Source organism: Delphinus delphis, chromosome 19, assembly GCF_949987515.2.
Source record: "Delphinus delphis chromosome 19, mDelDel1.2, whole genome shotgun sequence".
In the NCBI taxonomy this organism is placed as follows: domain Eukaryota; kingdom Metazoa; phylum Chordata; class Mammalia; order Artiodactyla; family Delphinidae; genus Delphinus; species Delphinus delphis.
Genome location: NC_082701.1, coordinates 50,042,504 through 50,059,504, shown reverse-complemented (window position 1 = coordinate 50,059,504; position 17,001 = coordinate 50,042,504). Strand labels below are relative to the sequence as shown.

At 53.1% G+C, this 17,001-nt stretch overlaps 3 protein-coding genes across 4 annotated transcripts; 2 read left to right on the top strand and 1 right to left on the bottom strand.

Annotated features, from left to right (window-relative positions):
- The first annotated feature begins 4,421 nt into the window (after positions 1 to 4,421).
- On the top strand, positions 4,422 to 7,053 carry GP1BA (glycoprotein Ib platelet subunit alpha). Its single transcript, XM_059998609.1, is given in 2 exon segments — positions 4,422 to 5,913; positions 5,916 to 7,053. Coding segments are annotated over 2 exon segments (1,842 nt in total). The 5' UTR covers positions 4,422 to 4,721; the 3' UTR covers positions 6,566 to 7,053.
- SLC25A11 (solute carrier family 25 member 11) lies at positions 7,053 to 12,367 on the bottom strand. 2 transcript variants are annotated; one of them, XM_059998615.1, is made up of 8 exons: positions 12,057 to 12,367; positions 10,655 to 10,807; positions 10,365 to 10,571; positions 10,091 to 10,181; positions 9,919 to 10,009; positions 9,733 to 9,832; positions 9,601 to 9,652; positions 7,053 to 9,464 (listed from the first exon to the last, which is right to left on the bottom strand). In XM_059998615.1, the coding sequence occupies exons 1-8, from the start codon at positions 12,365 to 12,367 to the stop codon at positions 9,309 to 9,311; spliced, it is 1,161 nt and encodes a 386-aa protein (XP_059854598.1). In that variant the 3' UTR covers positions 7,053 to 9,308. The 2 variants fall into 2 exon arrangements, with proteins under 2 accessions (XP_059854598.1, XP_059854597.1); XM_059998614.1 differs by lacking the exon at positions 12,057 to 12,367 and adding an exon at positions 11,406 to 11,641.
- Positions 11,788 to 16,518, top strand: RNF167 (ring finger protein 167). Its single transcript, XM_059998613.1, has 10 exons — positions 11,788 to 11,941; positions 12,080 to 12,582; positions 12,667 to 12,747; positions 14,021 to 14,146; positions 14,252 to 14,339; positions 14,529 to 14,619; positions 14,849 to 14,954; positions 15,113 to 15,206; positions 15,850 to 15,930; positions 16,012 to 16,518. Exons 2-10 carry the CDS (start codon positions 12,499 to 12,501, stop codon positions 16,308 to 16,310), a joined length of 1,050 nt encoding a protein of 349 aa, XP_059854596.1. The 5' UTR covers positions 11,788 to 11,941; positions 12,080 to 12,498; the 3' UTR covers positions 16,311 to 16,518.
- The last annotated feature ends 483 nt before the right edge of the window (positions 16,519 to 17,001 follow it).

Here is a 17,001-nt window from a genome sequence, read left to right as displayed (position 1 = left end):
GGAAGGAACTTCCAAGGACACTTTGGTTTCCAAAGCAAGAGGCCAGAATACCTACACCCATCAAGTTTGCACTAATCTGGGGAGGTGTAATCTCTTAAAAGGAAATGGGGGTCCTCTTATTTTAGAGGAATAGATGCTGGACATAAAAATTGCAAATATTCATCTTGGGTATTAGATGATAAAAAATGTGAGATGGCACAAAGCAGCACTCAAATGAAAAGTATAAATTAAGTGAATTTACCTGAAAAGCAAGAAAGATTGAAAATAAGTCAACGAAGATTTCAACTCAAGAAGGTAGAAAGAGAACATGAAAATAAGCTCATCAGAAACTAACAAAATGTTGTAAATCAACTATACTTCAATAAAATAAATTTTAGGGACTTCCCTGGTAGTCCAGTGGTTAGGACTCTGTGCTCCCAATGCAGGGGGCCCAGGTTCTATCCCTGGTCGGGGAACTATATCCCACACGCCGCAACTAAGAGCCTGCATGCTGCAACTAAAAAAAAAGGTCCCACATTCCCGCATGCCACAATGAAGATCCCGTGTGCCAAAGCTAAGACCCGGCGCGGCCAAGTAAATAAATAAATAAACAAAAATATTGTTTAAAAAGACAATCCTTTAAAAATAAATTGGTTAAAAAAAGAAAATAAGCTCAAAGTATGAGAAATTATTAAAGATAAAAGTAGACACCTGTCATCAAATAAAAAACCCCAACAATTGACTAGTAAAATAATAAATCTGGTTCTTTAGTCCAATAAAATAGACCAATCTTTGGCAAGTCTGGTGAATAAAGAAAGAAGGGCAGGGAGGAAGACAGAAAAGAGAAAGAGCAAAAATACAAATAAACAACATTAGGGGTCATAACTACAGATATGGAGATTTTAACAAATGATAGAAGTATAAAATGCTCAAACTTGCAATAATAAATTGAACTGCCACATGAACTAGATATTTTATTAGAAAAATATCAGTTACCAAAATTGACTCAAGATGTAGAAACTTCAATAGACAAACAATCAGAGTAGGAATTGGAAAGGTATTCAAGGAGCTTTCCCCCAAACGTCATCAGGTCCAGACGGTTTCATAGATGAATTCCACCAAAACTGCATGGAAAATCCCTATGATCTCTAACTTTTCCAGAGGCTCTAAAAATTTCCAATTTATTTTACAAGGCCAGTATAACTCTGACAACAAAATAAAAGAACAGAATAAGACAAAGGCCCCTCAAAAGAAATCTATGGGCCACTCCTATTTTCTAACTTCGATGTAAAAGTTCTAACTAAAATGTGAGCAAACCAACCTATAATTATATTTAAAGAATAATTCATAATGGCCAAGTAGGGTTACTCCCAAACATTCAAAGATGTAATATTAGCAACAATTCAGGATGTCGACATGTGAAGAAAATAAAACATTAGGACCATTTCAGTAGGTCCCAAAGTATATGACTCTCTTCTCTATGTCTGCAAAATCCTTCAACTTAGAAATCTCTGGAGAAGCAGAACCTGCCTCCTATTACAGAAGCTGAAAATGCCAGATACTTGCTTTCCCAGACTCCCTTGCAGCTGGGTCACAGGTACAAGACCAATCAGACTCACACCCAGACTCTGAATCAGGAGTGAGTATCACAACGGGGTAGGGATGATGCAGGATTCTCTCTGTGCAGCCGGGAGGTTGTGGTAACACTGAGTTCCTGGCTCAGCAGCTGCAGTGGAGCAAGCTTCAGCAACCTGGTCTTGCAGCAGGAGCAGAGATTTGCTCACCAGACTGGTTCTGCAGCCTGGTTCTGGGCACTGCTCCTAGCTACACAGTCCCACGTCTGGTTCTGCAGCCCTCACTGAGAAGTCTGTGAAGTAGCCAACATATTTTTATTTTTATTTTGGCCACACCACGCGGCATGCAGGATCTTAGTTCCCTGACCACTGTCCCCTGCAGTGGAAGCATGGAGTCTTAACCACTGGACTGCCAGGGAAGTCCAAAATGTATTTTTAATAAATTCCTTTTCAGCCTAAATTAGGCAGAACATTTCCTGTTACTTACAACTAAAAATCCTAATTGGTGCCAAAGCAGCAAAAAAACCAACCGCCTTAGGGGCCTTACTCCAGGTCAGGGCCTCTGTGTATGCAGCTCTCCCCCTCACTTCTTGCTGCTTAGTGCCTCATTTCCTCCATGTTTTCAAGTACTTTTTGCAGCCGGCAAATTATATACATGGCAAGTCTATGGATTAACTGCATCTGGCTCAAGTGTCCACCCCTTGTCCAGTCAGCAGATAGGAGCAGGCTCATGCGGCTGCATGGTGCCCCTTCTAGGGACAGTTGATAGGACATTTCCATCATTGGAAGGGGCCATGGACCAACAGATATGATGGCTGACTTTCTGAAACAGGCACCTTACCTGGTCTTGGGAAATCCTGAAAGGCTTTCCAGAGGAAGAAATTCTGGGCTGGAACCTTCCAGATAAGTAAGAGTTAGGCAGAAGGGGATAAGGGGTGAGAAGAAGGGTCCAGGCACAAGAAAGAGAATAACCTAGAGTGAAGGGTGGAGTGTTAAGAGATGGGGCTGGACAGGTGAGCAAGAGTCAGATCACGCAGGACCCCGTAGGCCATGTTAGGGACGTTAGACTCCCTCCTGAGGGCTACAAGGAGCCATTGGTGACTTTCAGGCAGTGGAAGGATATGAGCAAATCTGCATTTCTGAACGACCACTTAGGTGGGGAGAAGGAGGGGAGTTAGAAAGTTGGGAGAGCATTGGGGAGGCTGCTGCAGTGAAGCAGTGGAGAGAACATGGCACCCTGGACAAGGAATGGTGGCAGGGGGGATGGGAAGGGGTGGGTTTGAGGGGCATCAGGAGGTAAAATCAGGGACTTCCCTGGCGGTCCAGTGGTTAAGACTCCACGCTCCCAATGCAGGGGGCCTGGGTTCAATCCCTGGACAGAACTAGATCCTGCATGCCACAATGAAGATCCCACATGAGGCAACGAAGATCCCGTGTGCTGCAAATAAGACCCGGCGTAGCCAAATAAAGAAACTAATTAATTAAAAAAAAAGAATTCTTAAAAAAAAAAAAGGAGGTAAAATCAGCTGGACCTGGTAGCAGGTTGCACGTGGGAGTGGAGGGGGGGAGTTAAAGATGACTATCAGGGATGTTTGTTCTGGCTGAAAGGCTATAGATAAATGAGTGGATGACAGAACCGCTCACCAGGTTGGACAACGCAGGAGGATTAGCTCTTTGGAGACAGATGATGAGCTCAGTTTTGAACATATTGCTTCAGGGCCTTTGGGAGAGCCAAGAAATCCAAAAGGCAGTGGGACATATGTGTTCGGGTCTCAGGAGAGGGGCCTGGGCTAGAGACAAAGATTTGAGTGTCACTGGGGGACAGGTGGTGGTCGAAGGCAAGGGAATGGACGAGGAGACTCTCAGGTGTTCGTGCAGCATAAGAGAAGAGGAGGGCCAAAGACCGAATTCTGGGGGCATGTTAATTTTTCATGAAGGGCAGGGGAAGAAGAATCCACAAAGGACATTGAGAAGGGTCAGCCAGAGAGGCAAGAGGAAAACCAAGAAAAACTTACTCTCAGATAAACAACAGGGTCCTACTGTGTAGCGGAAGGAACTGTATTCAACACCCTGGGATAAACCATAATGGAAAGGAACATGAAAAAGAATGTGTATATGTGTATAACTGAGTCACTTTGCGGTAACAGCAGAAATGAACACAACATTGTAAATCAATTATACTTCAATAAAAAATAAGCTTAAAAATAAATTTAAAAAGAAAAACCTAAAAAAGGAAAAAATTACTGTCATGAGTCCCAAAGTGGGAGTGGCCACAGGTGTTCAGGCTTCGGAAAACAAGATCAGGTGGAGGAGTGCCCAGTGGATGGAGAGGCTTGGGGGTCAATGGCGACCATGGTAAGAACTGAGTCCATGGAGTGGGGGTGGGGGAGAAACAGCCTAGAGTGGGATGAGGAGGGAGGGGGAGGCAAGGGTAAAAGTTAGGCAGTTCGAAGAATGCCGCTGTGGGACTTCCCTGGCGGTCCAGTGGTTAAGACTGCACTCCCAATGCAGAGGGCACGAGTTCGGGGAAGATCCCGCATGCTGTGTGGTGTGGCCAAAACAAAGAAAAGAAAGAAAAAAAAAGAATGCAGCTGTGAAGCGGAAATGACAAGGGCAGCTGGAGAGGTTTTTTTAAAAGCTGGAAGAGAGTGGTGGCTGGAGTCCACCCCCAATCTCCTGGTGTAGGAGGACAGTAGGCAAGAGCAGGACCAAAAGGAGGGCTTGGGGAAAGTTGTGGAAGGAGGTGATAAAGGCCTGTGTCCGGGAGCGAGACCGTTCCCCGGGTCCCAGGAGCCCCTATCAGGCTGGCATTTCCTCCCCATCTCCACCCCCTTCCTGCCGCTGACCAGGCCCTCCCTGGAGCTGGAAGAGAGAAGGCCCAAGTCACACCCTGGAAGAAGCTCTGTGGCTCCGGAGGTCTTTCTGCTGGCCCGTAAGCTGGGGCCGGGGGAGGAGGGGGCCTGAGGGACGGATACCAGCCAAGGACCTGGAGCTAGCAGTTTAGGCTTCGGGGGGCAAGGGGAGGAGAAGGGAGTGGAAGGGGGGAGGTGTGGGAGCTGAGTTTCTGGAAGGGATCCTGGAGGCTGCAGTGGGGGCTAGGGCCTGGAGGAATACTGCCGGGGGGCGGAGGGGTGCCCACTCTCAAGCCCCCCTTGCCCACAGGTCCCCATGCCTCTCTTCCTCTTGCTGCTCCTGCTGCCAAGCCCTTCGCACTCCCACCCCATCTGTGGCATCAGCAAAGTGGCCAGCGAGGTGGAAATGAACTGTGAAAATAAGGGGCTGAAGGCGCCACCTCCAGATCTGCAAGCAGAAACCAACATCCTCCGTCTGGGTGGGAACCCCCTGGGCACCTTCTCCACGGTGTCCATGGTGAGTCTGACTCACCTCACTCAGCTGCACCTGGAGAAGAGCCAGCTGACCAGCCTGCAGACTGACGCGACACTGCCCCGGCTGGAGACCCTGATTATATCCCACAATACGCTGAGAAGCCTGCCCTTGTTGGGACGGGCGCTGCCAGCACTCTATACCCTGGACGTCTCCTTCAACGAGCTGGCCTCATTGTCTCCTGATGCCCTGGATGGCCTGAGCCACCTCCATGAGCTCTACTTGCGTGGCAACAAGCTGAAGACTCTGCCCCCCGGGCTCCTGCAGCCCACGCCCAAGCTGAAGAAGCTCAACCTGGCTGAAAACGGGTTGAGTGAGCTGCCCCCTGGGTTCCTGGATGGGTTGGAGGAACTTGACACCCTCTACCTCCAGCGGAACTTGCTGCGCACGATACCAAAGGGCTTCTTTGGGGACCTCCTCCTGCCTTTTGCTTTTTTCCACGACAACACCTGGTTCTGTGACTGCGGGATCCTCTATTTCAGCCACTGGCTGCAGGACAATGCCAACAACGTGTACATATGGAAGGAGGGTGTGGACGCCAAGGCCATGACCCCCAACGTGACAAGCGTGGGGTGTGTCAATTTGCCCAACACGTTTGTCTACACCTACTCAGGGGAGGGCTGCCACACCCCTGGCGACAGGGACAGCATAGACTACGATGTCTACGAAGAGGATGACAAGGTGCCTACCACAAGGGCTGCGGGCAGCTTCTCTACCCACACCAGTGCCCACACCACCCACTGGGGCCTGCTTTACTCACTGCCGACTGCTCCGCTAGGCCCCCAAGTGTCCTCCTTGCCTCCAACTAAGGAACAGACCACGTTCCGAATTTCTACAGGACCCATCACATTCTCCAAAACTCTAAAACCCACCCCAGAGCCCACAAGCCCAAGCACCCCAGAGCCCACAAGCCCGAGCACCCCAGAGCCCAGAGCCCCGAGCACCCCAGAGCCCAGAGCCCCGAGCACCCCAGAGCCCCGAGCACCCCAGAGCCCACAGCCCCGAGCACCCCAGAGCCCAGAGCCCCGAGCACCCCAGAGCCCAGAGCCCCGAGCACCCCAGAGCCCACAGCCCCGAGCACCCCAGAGCCCACAAGCAAGACCTCAGAACCCACCGTATCCTTAACCTCCACTGAACCCACTTCACTTCCCACTATCTTAGAATCCACCACAGCCACCATCTCTGAATTTGTCAACCTCCTGAAGGCCCAGGGGGTGGCTCAGTGGAATGTGGAGAGTTCCAGAAACGACCCTTTTCTCAACTCTGACTTTTGCTGCCTCTTCCTGGGCTTCTATATCTTGGGTCTCCTCTGGCTCCTGTTTGCCTCTGTGGTCCTCATCCTGCTGCTGTTCTGGGTCCAGCACGTGAAACCACAGGCCCTGGCCACAGTCACACACACCTCGCATCTAGAGCTGCAGAGGGGAAGGCAAGTGACAGTGGCCCGGGCCTGCCTGCTTTTCCTCCAAGGCTCGCTCCCCACTTTCCGCTCTAGCCTCTTCCTGTGGGTGCGGCCTAATGGCCGTGTGGGGCCTCTGCTGGCAGGACGGCGGCCCTCAGCCCTGAGCATGGGTCGTGGCCAGGACCTGCTGGGGACAGTGGCTGTTAGGTACTCTGGCCACAGCCTCTGAGGGGGGGGTGGTTTGGGGACCTCGAGAGAGACTCTGATGGGCTTTCCTATTGGGATCTAGCTGGGGGCGGGTGGGTACAGAGTAGAGGGTCGGGGGAGGGCTTCGTTACTGCTTCTTTGTCAGGAGCCTCCTCTGCACACCCCGGGCACACAATCCCAGACCCAGCATATCTGGAGAGGTAGTGAGATGGAGAAGTTGGGTGGGTCACAGAACAAAGAGAGCTCCTAATGCTGCATGGACGGCGGGGTTCCCAGACCACTACACTAGGTTATTACCATCACTTTGGGGAAGTTTTAGGAAAAAGCAAACAACAAACAGAATATAGCACAGTTCTCACATGTATCCGTGTATTGAAGGAAACTTGGGAAGAGATGTCACGATGTGAGCTCTGATTGTCTCTGGGTGGTATAAATACGGGTGGTTTTATTTTCTATTTCTCTGCTTAGCATTTTCTGGTTTTCCACCATCATATATTATTTGTATCATAAAAATAATTTAAAAATAGAATGTTCGTTCTTTTGGAGAGGGAAACGAGGCTGGGGCACCGTCACCAGCATTCCCAAGGCCCCAGCTGCCCCACCCTAGTTGCACTGCTCACCCCCAAAAGCTCTAGTCTTGGCCTGCACTTCCCCTGCCTGGGCCGCCTTTTCCCTCCTCCAAGGGTAACCACCCACCAGGCCAACCACAAGCAAGTTCCAGCTCAAGATCCAGAAGTTTCCTGGGAGCTCAGTGGTACTACTGAGGCTATCTGCCTGCAACCTGCAGTACTAGGACAGGTGGGTGCCTCCTGGCACCTGTGGCCTCAGAAACGCAGCTCTCCTGCTTTGCCCAGGGCAGCAGGACAGGGGAGGGGAGGGCCTGGCAGTGAGTACCATCTTGGTGGGTTTTACTGAACTACTCTCAGTTTCCTGCTGTCAGGCCAGGAGGAAGGCAGATGGAGCCCAGTTCTCTCCCCTGGTGCCATGAATTCTGCCATTCACCTGACCACGTTGGGCAGAGCTTTCTCTCCTGCCTCCAGCCCAAGCCAGCACTTAGGGCCCAGAGAATGGGAGTGAGGGCTGAGCCTTTCTGGCTCCATGGAGACCCCTTCCTCCAGATGGTGCAGGAAGAATCCTCCTAACCTGAAACCCTGACCGCATCTTTCTCCTGCTCTGAACTATTTCCGATAGAGGACAACTCCTGAGCTTGGCGATCGAGGATTTCCGTGCACCAACCCACCTAACAGTGCAGCTTCCCCTCCCACAGCAGACACTTCACAGCCTGTGCTCCAGCTATTACAAACTTTGCAGAGGTCACCTGCTCCCCCGCGTTTCTCCTCTAAGCCTTTGCTCTCAGTGGGCCAGGAGTGCTGCCCCGCCCCACTTCCCTGGCCAGTCGGGTACTGTGCACTGTCTCCCCTCGCCCAGGCTGGCCCGGGTGCCCCACATCCCCCTGCAGCGGTCTGTTGCTGACTCCCAGTTTCCCTGTGTCATCCTCCCGTCTGGACTTGGCACTCCTTAAGGACAAGGTCCAGGCTTCAAGTGTCTCAAAGCGGCCCCTGTGGCCCAGGCCAGCATGTGCATGGAGAGGGTAAGAAAAGAGGCAGAGGTGGGAGGGCCCGGCTGCACCGCCAGGCTGCTGAGCTCAACTTCTTCTACTGACGAGGTTCTGCCAAGGTGACAGTTCCCACCTGCCGTCTGTCTGTCCCCTGGCCTGCCTGTCCCCTGTCCTGGCTCAGGAGAAACCTTCAGGCCTCGTGCCGCCCAGCCCTCCTTCCAATTGACCTTCCTATGCCCTTTTATGCCCCAAGAGGTTCCTAAGCTCCATGAGGGCAGGGCCTGGGAGTCACACATCTCCTAAAGAAATGGAGAAGGCAGTCACTCTCCCCAGCGTACAGCCCACATCAAGCCTCCAGGCTCTGGGGGCCCGGCTCCATGCCCACTCTGCCCCCGACAGGTCAGCTTTCCCCTCTCAGACTCTATTCCCTCCCTCTTCAGGCTGCAGAAACAGTCACCAGACCCCAGAGATTTTTCCTGGGGATTACATGAGATGACCTGGGCGTCTGTTGTATTCTTGAACGAGGGGCTAGGAAGCAACACACAGGGCCTGGAGCTTGGGTTTTTCTCACCCTTCAGCTGCTGCAACACGACTGACTTACATAACATTTGCATAAAAACAGCGGGTACTTTTTCTTTAATAACTTTTTTTAAAAACTCCAGTTCCTGTTCTCCAGGGGCATCCGCTTCTTTGTCCAGTCTCCTCCCCCTCCTGTGCCCACAGCTCTCCAGATTTGGGGGTGGTGTCATCAATCCAATTTATTGATTACGTCCTCAGTGAGGTGGAGGAAGGAAGGGCCATGTCCTCCCACTGCAGACCTTTGATCATCTTGACAGCTTCGGCTCTCTCCTGTCCCCTCAGCTCTGCCTTGGTTTCCCCACTGAGAAGGGGGGGCCTTCTGCTGTACTATGTGCCCTGAAACTAATACCCAAGAGGAGACCAGGAATCTGCAGGGAGCTTCCCACCTCTGTGCAGGGCACAGGCAGGGACAGAGAGATCATGATGATTAGGGCAAGGAGGGCGAGCTGGAGCAGGGGCAGGACAGACCACAAGTCCCTTATCACAGAGGAGGGAACCATACTGTGGAGGGAAAATAAATAGCGGGGCCCAGGGCAGCAGAGTCTAGGTCCCCCGGGGGGCACACTGACTGTAGGAGCAGCGGGCGAGTGGGAGCCCCGGCACAGCAGCTCCAGGCCCCTCGCTCGCCTCAGCCACTGAGGAAGAGACGCTTGTAGGCCTTGTTCATCTGCTCCAAGAAGATGAAAGTGAGGACAGTGTGGGGACCCAGGCGGGCATAGTATGGTGTAAAGCCCTTCCACAGACTGAAGAAGCCCTCGTAGCGGACGACCTTCACCAGCACATCCTAGACAGCCAGGCAGGCACGGCACTGAGGTTGGGACCTGGCCTCTGGGACCCTCTTCCTCTTACCCAGCTATCCCCCACCCCCACTCCCAGGGCATCCAATCCGGCAGCCCAAGCCCCTAGCCCTTCTTCCTCACCAGCCCGTTCTTGTATTCCGGCTTCCCGTCAATCATTCGCATGTTCTGGATCCTGAAGGAGAGGAGGCAGGGGCATGAGAGACATAAAGAGGGCTCTCCCGTCCTTCTCCAGGCCCAGGTCTGCATACTCACCGGGTCTTGACAATGTCCACAGGCATAGAGGCAGCAGTGGTGACCAGGCCACTGATCATGCTGGCACAGAAGTGGCACAGGATGTTGTCAGAGAAGTAGCCTGGAGGAGGCAGAGCAGGGGGTGGCAGTCAGCTCAGAGCTGGCCCAGGCTAGGCTGGGAGCTGAGGCCCCAGCTCTGGGTCTCACCTGAGTCCAGTAAAAACTGCTTGGACTGCGAGTAGGAGGCGAGCTGGGCAGCATTGACGACGACGGCCCGAGCCATGGTAGGGATGCAGCCCTGGGGTGGGGGGGATGGGGGAGAAGTCAGAAATGCCCAAGACCTGACCCCACATCCCCAGTCTCCAGCCCCTTCACTCACCCTCCATAGTGTAGGGACGCCCTCTTCCCGGGCAATTCGAATCAGGGCATTAAACACGTTTTTGTAGCCACGGCGCTGGTCAGCTGGAAGCCTGGTGGGAAGGTAGGGAGAGGCCAAGTTTGGGATAGACCACCCTGCTCCCACAGGAGCAAAGAAATGGAGGCCAGCATGCTGTGAACAGGTGAATGCTGTGCTCATCTAGAATAAGAAATCAGTTCTTTCATTCTAGATTCCAGGGAATGGGGCTGGGGACAGGCTCAGACCTGGAACTCACCGGCCGTCAGCGGTCATGCGGATAAGAGCCACCTCAGCTGGTGTTCCCACAAAGGCACCAGTTGCACCTGCAGTCATGCCAATCAGGGCCTTCAGCAGAAAGCCAGGGGGTGTACCATCAGCCCCAGTCAGGCGCTCAAATAGCACAGTATAGATACCAAGGCGAGTAGTGGTATAGGTGGCCTGGCGCAGCAGGCCAGCTGACAGCCTGGGGAGCGAAGGAGTCAGTGCATCAAGCCAAAGTCTAGAGCTGTCAACCCACACGCTACCCCCATCCTTTGGCCCCAGTACCCGGTGTAAATGCCCCTCAGCCCTTCTGCCCTCAGAATGCTGGTGAGAGCATGGAAGCTGGTTTTGTACTCTCGTGTCTTGGCTCCTTCCCCACTCAGCTGCATCCGGTTCTTCACTAGGTCCAGGGGCTGCACAAAAACTGTAGCTCCCATCCTGGGGGAAGACAGGGGTGGAGTCAAGAGCTAGGTGTCCCAGATCTACCAAAGCCCCCTGGAGCCCGGCAACAAGAGATCACAAAGGGCAGGGCCTGCCATGCGATTGACTACATGTTCAGGAGGCTGGTGGGCATGTGTACAAGAGTCTCTGCGTGTACCAAGAGCAACGGGTCTGAAAAGTCCAGGGGTCCAGTAGGTGCCATGCAATGAGTGTTCCATGCAGCTCCCAGGGTGTCAAGCAGTGACCGAGAGATTGCATGCAGTCCGACCCAAGGAGGAGAGGTGGGCATTCATGACCTGGGACTCCACGTAGTCCAGCAGGAGCCATGCAATGACCTGAAACCCCAAACAGCCCCGCAGAGCCAAGCAATGGGTTGGGAAACTCTGGTGGCCCGGTGGGGGCCGTGTATGCAGCCCAGAAGGGGCCCTGCGATGGGTGAAAAGATCCTAGCAGCCCATCAAGGACCTCGTAATACGATGGGGACAGCAATGACCCCGTGTCACCTCGGTTCACTGCAACACACCCAAAGAACAGGGCCCGGTTCCTGGCACCCGTCCCTGCCTCCTCCTGTCCCATCCCTGGGGCCTGAGCTTACCCGGCCAGGCCCCCAAACAGGAACTTGACGGACTTAGGGGAGGTACGGGGCTTCCCGTTCACCCCACTAGCCCCGGGACTCGCCGTCGCCGCCATCGCCACTCAATGGCCCTCGGCTCCCGGACCCGTGCGCGCGCGGCCCCTCTCGCGCCCAAGGTGACACCGCGCGCGCAACAGGGGCGAGGGCGCGCGCGCACGCCCCGGCGCTCAGGGCCAGCGCCAGCTGGAAGTTGGCGCAGGCGCAGGCGCGAGCGCAAAGGCGTCCGGGAGTAAGGCGGAGCTGAAGGAGGAGCTTCAAGAATGGGTGAGGGGACGGGGTGCAGCTATCTAGGCAGCAAGAGCATAGGTGCAATTTTTATCGAATTGGAGTCGCGGGAAAATCGAGAGGAGGGTATTTGAAGATCTCGCGAGATCGAGTGAGTTAGACTAGCCAGAGTTAGGCGGTTTCTCGCGATAGATACAGGAAGCTGTCAGCAGGTGGGAGGGAGTGTCTCGCGAGACTTGAAGGTGCGGCGGCGGCCAGAGAGAGGAAGAGAGGTTTGTAAACCGGGCAGCTGAGGGATCCCGGGCACTAGCGCGGAGAAGCGACTAAGTCGTCTTCTGGGGCCTCGGTGCTCCTTTCATCTCCACAGGCACTCTCTCCACCTCTAACCTTTCTTTTAATCGGCCTTTTAGGACCGGAAGTCCTTCGTCTTGAGCGTCCATTGCTGGAAGCGGCCTGACTGTCTTTGCCGGAAATCCTCTTCCAGGGGCTGGAAAGACGGCCCACCTGGCCGGAAGTCCCACCTCCTTGAGCTCCCCCACCCTTCCAGAAGTTTTTCTGTCACCTGTGCTTGCCTCCGTTCCCTTTCCCCGTATTATTCCTGTACCAGAAAGGGATATTTTTGGTGTCTCCCTCCCAGCTCCATTAAACGGGTTGGCTGTCTCAATCCCCGAGTCGGGGGTCCTTCCCCGCGCCCCCATGTAGCTGGGAAGTGGGACCTGGGGGTGGTTGGACCCCTGGGATCCCGAAGGAGGGCAAGAGAGGGCGCAGAACTCCGTTTCTGCTCCTGTTATCGGGACGCGGCCTCCTCCGCCTCTCCCCTCCTGCTGCCATGCACCCTGCGGCCTTCCCGCTTCCTGTGGTTGTGGCCACTGTGCTGTGGGGAGCGGCCCCCACCCGGGGGCTCATTCGAGCGGTGAGTCTGAGGGGACGTTAGGGGAAGGGCGCTGAAGGGAGAGGTTGCAGGCTGAAGGACAAACATGGACTCTTTTGTCCGCAGATCTCGGACCACAATGCCAGCATGGACTTTGCAGACCTCCCAGCTCTCTTTGGGGCTGCCTTGAGCCAGGAGGGACTTCAGGTGAGTTTCTTCCCTCTTTCCTGTTTCCCTGAATTCTCCCTGCTGGGTAGGGGTTGAGGAGCCTTTCTTGGGGGAAGCTGGAGGTAGGAAGAGAGTCAAGTTAGGAACTAAGTGCAAGAACACATCTAGTGTGGTGGAATCCAGAATCTGAAGGGAGAATACAAAGTCTACTTCTAGAACTCTGAGCCTTAGAAGGGAGACTGAAAATGGACTAAGATAAAAGGCAGGACGAGTGGTGCCTATCAATAGGGTCTCTAGAGCCAGTTACTGGTTTTATGACCTTGGGCAAATTACCTGAGCCTTTGTTTGTTTTACTGTAAAATGGGATAATAATAGAAGTTATCAGATGTATTATTGTGAGAATTAGATAAGCAGTTTTGTAGTAGTTTTTCACAAAGACTGCCACATAGCAAGAACTCAGTTGGGCCATAGATATCAGTATAGTTGTTTGTGAGATGAGTAATTGGAAAATTAAAGGAGGTGTTAAAAAAAATTCAACTGAGTAAATTTCAAAGCTCTTACTGGCTTTTATTTAATGACCCATGAATCAGGCAGCATTCCACCTAGCAGATAGAAAGGATCTCTGAAAACTATACAAAATGAAAGACTTATAGCCAGAAGGGGGTTGGGCAAGGAAGTTATACTAGCAAAGATTTGATTGTCTTTGCTAGTAGCAAAGATCTCCTTTCTTTAGGGGACTGCAGGGGTCTACCAGGCAGATTACCTCACTAGTGCTGACCAAGTAATTCCAGATACAGTGGTTTAAGATTCCATTCCTGGGGGAGGCTAAAATTATAATTAAGTATTGAGTTTGGTGACATGGGAGTCAGCACAAGTAACTCCATTTGTGTTTGGTCTTGTGTTTTTTTTAAACAGGGGAATATGTTCCCTAAGAGTACGTATTAGAGCAGGGAATGTGAAACAACTTGAGAAAGTGACGTGGATGAATGGAGAATTGAATTACAATCAGTGGGAAACTGGAAGGCAAAACAATTAGCTAGGAATGTGGAGTATATATTAGCTCATCTGGGAAAGGGAGAGGGATGATGGAGGGTGTGGGAAAGGGATGTTGTTTGATGTGATTGCATCTTCAGGAGGCTAAGAGAAGAGGTAGATGTCCGACTTTGGTGGGATGCTCAGACCCCAGGAATGAGCTCAGACCCCAGTGGGCTCAGACCCCACTGACCTGTGGGGGCCATTGTGCTTGGTGGGACCTGTGGGGAGCAGCACCTAGGGAGATGAAATCCAGCTGTTGTTTGCTTCTCTTCTCCAGGGCTTCCTTGTGGAGGCTCACCCAGACAATGCCTGCAGTCCCATTGCCCCACCACCCCCAGCCCCGGTCAACGGGTCAGTCTTTATTGCACTGCTTCGAAGATTCGACTGCAACTTTGACCTCAAGGTTGCTGAATGTGGAGTGGGAGCTGGGAGGCTGAGGGTAAAAAAGGCACCAGGAATGAAAGGTGGCAAGGCCCATGATGGCTCCTTATCTGCCTTGTCTCCCTAGGTCCTAAATGCTCAGAAGGCTGGGTATGGTGCAGCTGTGGTACACAATGTGAATTCCAATGAACTTCTGAATATGGTGTGGAATAGTGGTAAGGTTGGAGGATCTGGACAGCTGGGTTTTCAGTAGAGCTTAGACTGAGAGATGGCGGGAGGGCTGAAGCCTTAGGGAAAAGAAATCAGTCCTTTAGGTGGAAGGGGGCAAGAGAGTCAAATGCCAGAGTTACCAAAGGATTCATGTGGAAGGTTGGGTCCCCAGTGTAATGCCCTAATCCCTGCAGAGGAAATCCAGCAGCAGATCTGGATCCCGTCTGTGTTTATTGGGGAGAGAAGCTCCGAGTACCTGCGTGCCCTCTTTGTCTACGAGAAGGGGTAGGACGTGTCCCTCCTTCCCACTCTTCCTTCAGCACTTCCATGCCAACCTGGAGTCCAAGCCCGTGTCCCAACCATCCAGCCTCAGGCCCATCATGCTCTGCCTCTTGGTACTTTCTTCCCATCCCCTTCCCCCTCCGTGGGCCCTGTCCAGAGCCAGTTACTTTGTCCCTCTTCCTTTGTCCCTTTGCCTTTCCTGCCCCTCTGATATTCGTCTTCCTTTTCCCAGGGCTCGGGTGCTTCTGGTCCCAGACAATAGCTTCCCCTTGGGCTATTACCTCATCCCTTTCACAGGGATCGTGGGACTGCTGGTTTTGGCCATGGGAGCAGTGATGGTGAGTAGTTCAGGGACCAAGACGGGAAGAGCTGAGGCCTTTAAAGCCAGACTGGCTCTGGGGTTGCAAGATAGGGCTGGTTTGTATGGGATTGTCCAGATTTGTTCTCTGAGACTGATCCATCCACCCCCCCCCCCCCCCCCCCCCGCTTTCACCAGATAGTTCGTTGTATCCAGCACAGGAAACGGCTCCAGAGGAATCGACTGACCAAAGAGCAACTGAAACAGATTCCTACACATGACTATCAGAAGGGTGAGGAGGGTGGAGGAGAGCAGACCTTTCCCACTATTTCCCTGGTTCTGAAGGAGCTGGAGCCCAGGAGAAAAGAAGCAGAGATGGCAGGGAGGTGTCAGCTTGAGATACCACCTTTGCTCCTCTTTTTACGCATACGTAAAATGAGGACAGGACAGGATTAGAGCAGGAAATGGAAAGCAAAAATGATTAAATGTAATAGTTGGGGTTGGAGGGGGGTGGAGGACCTTGCTCATAAGAGAGAAGGTGGAGAAAGCAGAAAAATGGAAGGAGTGGGGAAGATTCCGCCAGAGAAGGCAGACACAGGTAAGGAGGGGCTGGGTCTTAGGCACTGGAGCCTCCAGTGCCCATATAAGGCTATGGCAGAAGCGCTGCCCCATTTCTGCTCCTCCCACCCCCTCTCTCCAGCCTCACACCTCCCCCAAAAAAACCACTTCCCTTCTTACCTCTGTTTCTTTTTATTTGTTCTAACCCCGGATTCCTCACGTTCTACCCTGCTCGTCTCAGCTCTTCCACTGGCTCTGTAGAACCAGAGAAAATAACTTTTGCAGGGTTTAGCTCCACCACAGGCCTCTCACAGTGAGTTCTTGTGGGCCCTGGTCCAGGATGGCTCAGTAAAAGAACTCCTTTCTTCTTCCACCAGGAGACCAGTATGATGTGTGTGCCATCTGCCTGGATGAATATGAGGATGGGGACAAGCTGAGGGTGCTCCCCTGTGCTCACGGTGAGGCCCTCACTTCCTGTGCTGCCCCCCCCCTCCCGCCACCAGCAGGCACCACGCGCTTCACCTCATTCCTCTTGGCAGCTTATCATATCCGCTGTGTGGACCCCTGGCTCACTCAGACCCGGAAGACCTGCCCCATCTGCAAGCAGCCTGTCCATCGGGGTCCTGGGGATGAGGAGCAGGAGGAAGAAACCCAGGGGCAAGAGGGTGACGAGGAAGGGGAGCCAAGGGACCACCCTGCTTCCGAACGGACCCCACTTCTGGGCTGCACCCCCACCCCTCCCACCTCCTTTGGTTCTCTAGCCCCAGCTCCCCTAGTCCTTCCTGGGTCTTCCACAGATCCCTCACCCTCTACCTCTGCAGCTGCCATCCTGGTCTAGTAGTCCCCTTTCTCCTCCATCTCTGATGACCTATTTGCACAGCTCCTCTTCCTCTCTACTGTCTTCTACGCTGAGGGATAGGAGACGAGGGATAGGAGTCGTTTCCACCCCAGGTTTCTCCCTTACCCAACTCTATCCTCTTGAAGAGGTTGGGGGTACAAAGGGATGGGGTTTTCATTTACTGGGTTAATAAAATTGTTTTTGTGGACTAAGGGTAAGATCATTCTCACACAGGTAAACTTCTTATCCTTTTGGGGTATTGCCCCTTTCTGCCATACATGGGCAAGGGAGTGCTGGGAGGCTAACCTGTAGTTTTTTGTTTTTTCTTTTTTTGCCGTATGCCAGCCTCTCTCGCTGTTGTGGCCTCTCCCGTTGCGGAGCGCAGGCTCAGTGACCATGGCTCACGGGCCCAGCCGCTCTGTGGCATGTGGGACCCTCCCGGACCGGGGCACGAACCCGTGTCCCCTGCATCGGCAGGCGGACTCCCAACCACTGCGCCACCAGGGAAGCCCTAACCTGTAGTCTTAAGGGCAGCCCCAATAGGTATCTGTTGTGACTCTGAGAAGGGGAGCCCCACCCACGTGTGAGGATGACTCAACTGGCCTCTGCCTTGCCCGCAGGCCTGGACCCATTCTCTTGGTCTGGATGGCTCTATTCCATTATCCACCAATTCAGTTAGCACACTGAGGAC

Excerpts from the sequence above, each read along its gene's own strand:
- SLC25A11 (XM_059998615.1), bottom strand. The coding sequence starts at position 12,367 with ATGGGGGCGCGGGGAAGGACCCCCGACTCGGGGATTGAGACAGCCAAC. Across the intron at positions 10,182-10,364 it reads CGCATGACCGCTGACGGCCG|GCTTCCAGCTGACCAGCGCC; the intron begins GTGAGTTCCAGG and ends CCTTCCCACCAG. Across the intron at positions 9,653-9,732 it reads GTGGACATTGTCAAGACCCG|GATCCAGAACATGCGAATGA; the intron begins GTGAGTATGCAG and ends CCTCTCCTTCAG.
- RNF167 (XM_059998613.1), top strand. The coding sequence starts at position 12,499 with ATGCACCCTGCGGCCTTCCCGCTTCCTGTGGTTGTGGCCACTGTGCTG. Across the intron at positions 14,340-14,528 it reads GAATATGGTGTGGAATAGTG|AGGAAATCCAGCAGCAGATC; the intron begins GTAAGGTTGGAG and ends TAATCCCTGCAG. Across the intron at positions 14,620-14,848 it reads CTCTTTGTCTACGAGAAGGG|GGCTCGGGTGCTTCTGGTCC; the intron begins GTAGGACGTGTC and ends TCCTTTTCCCAG.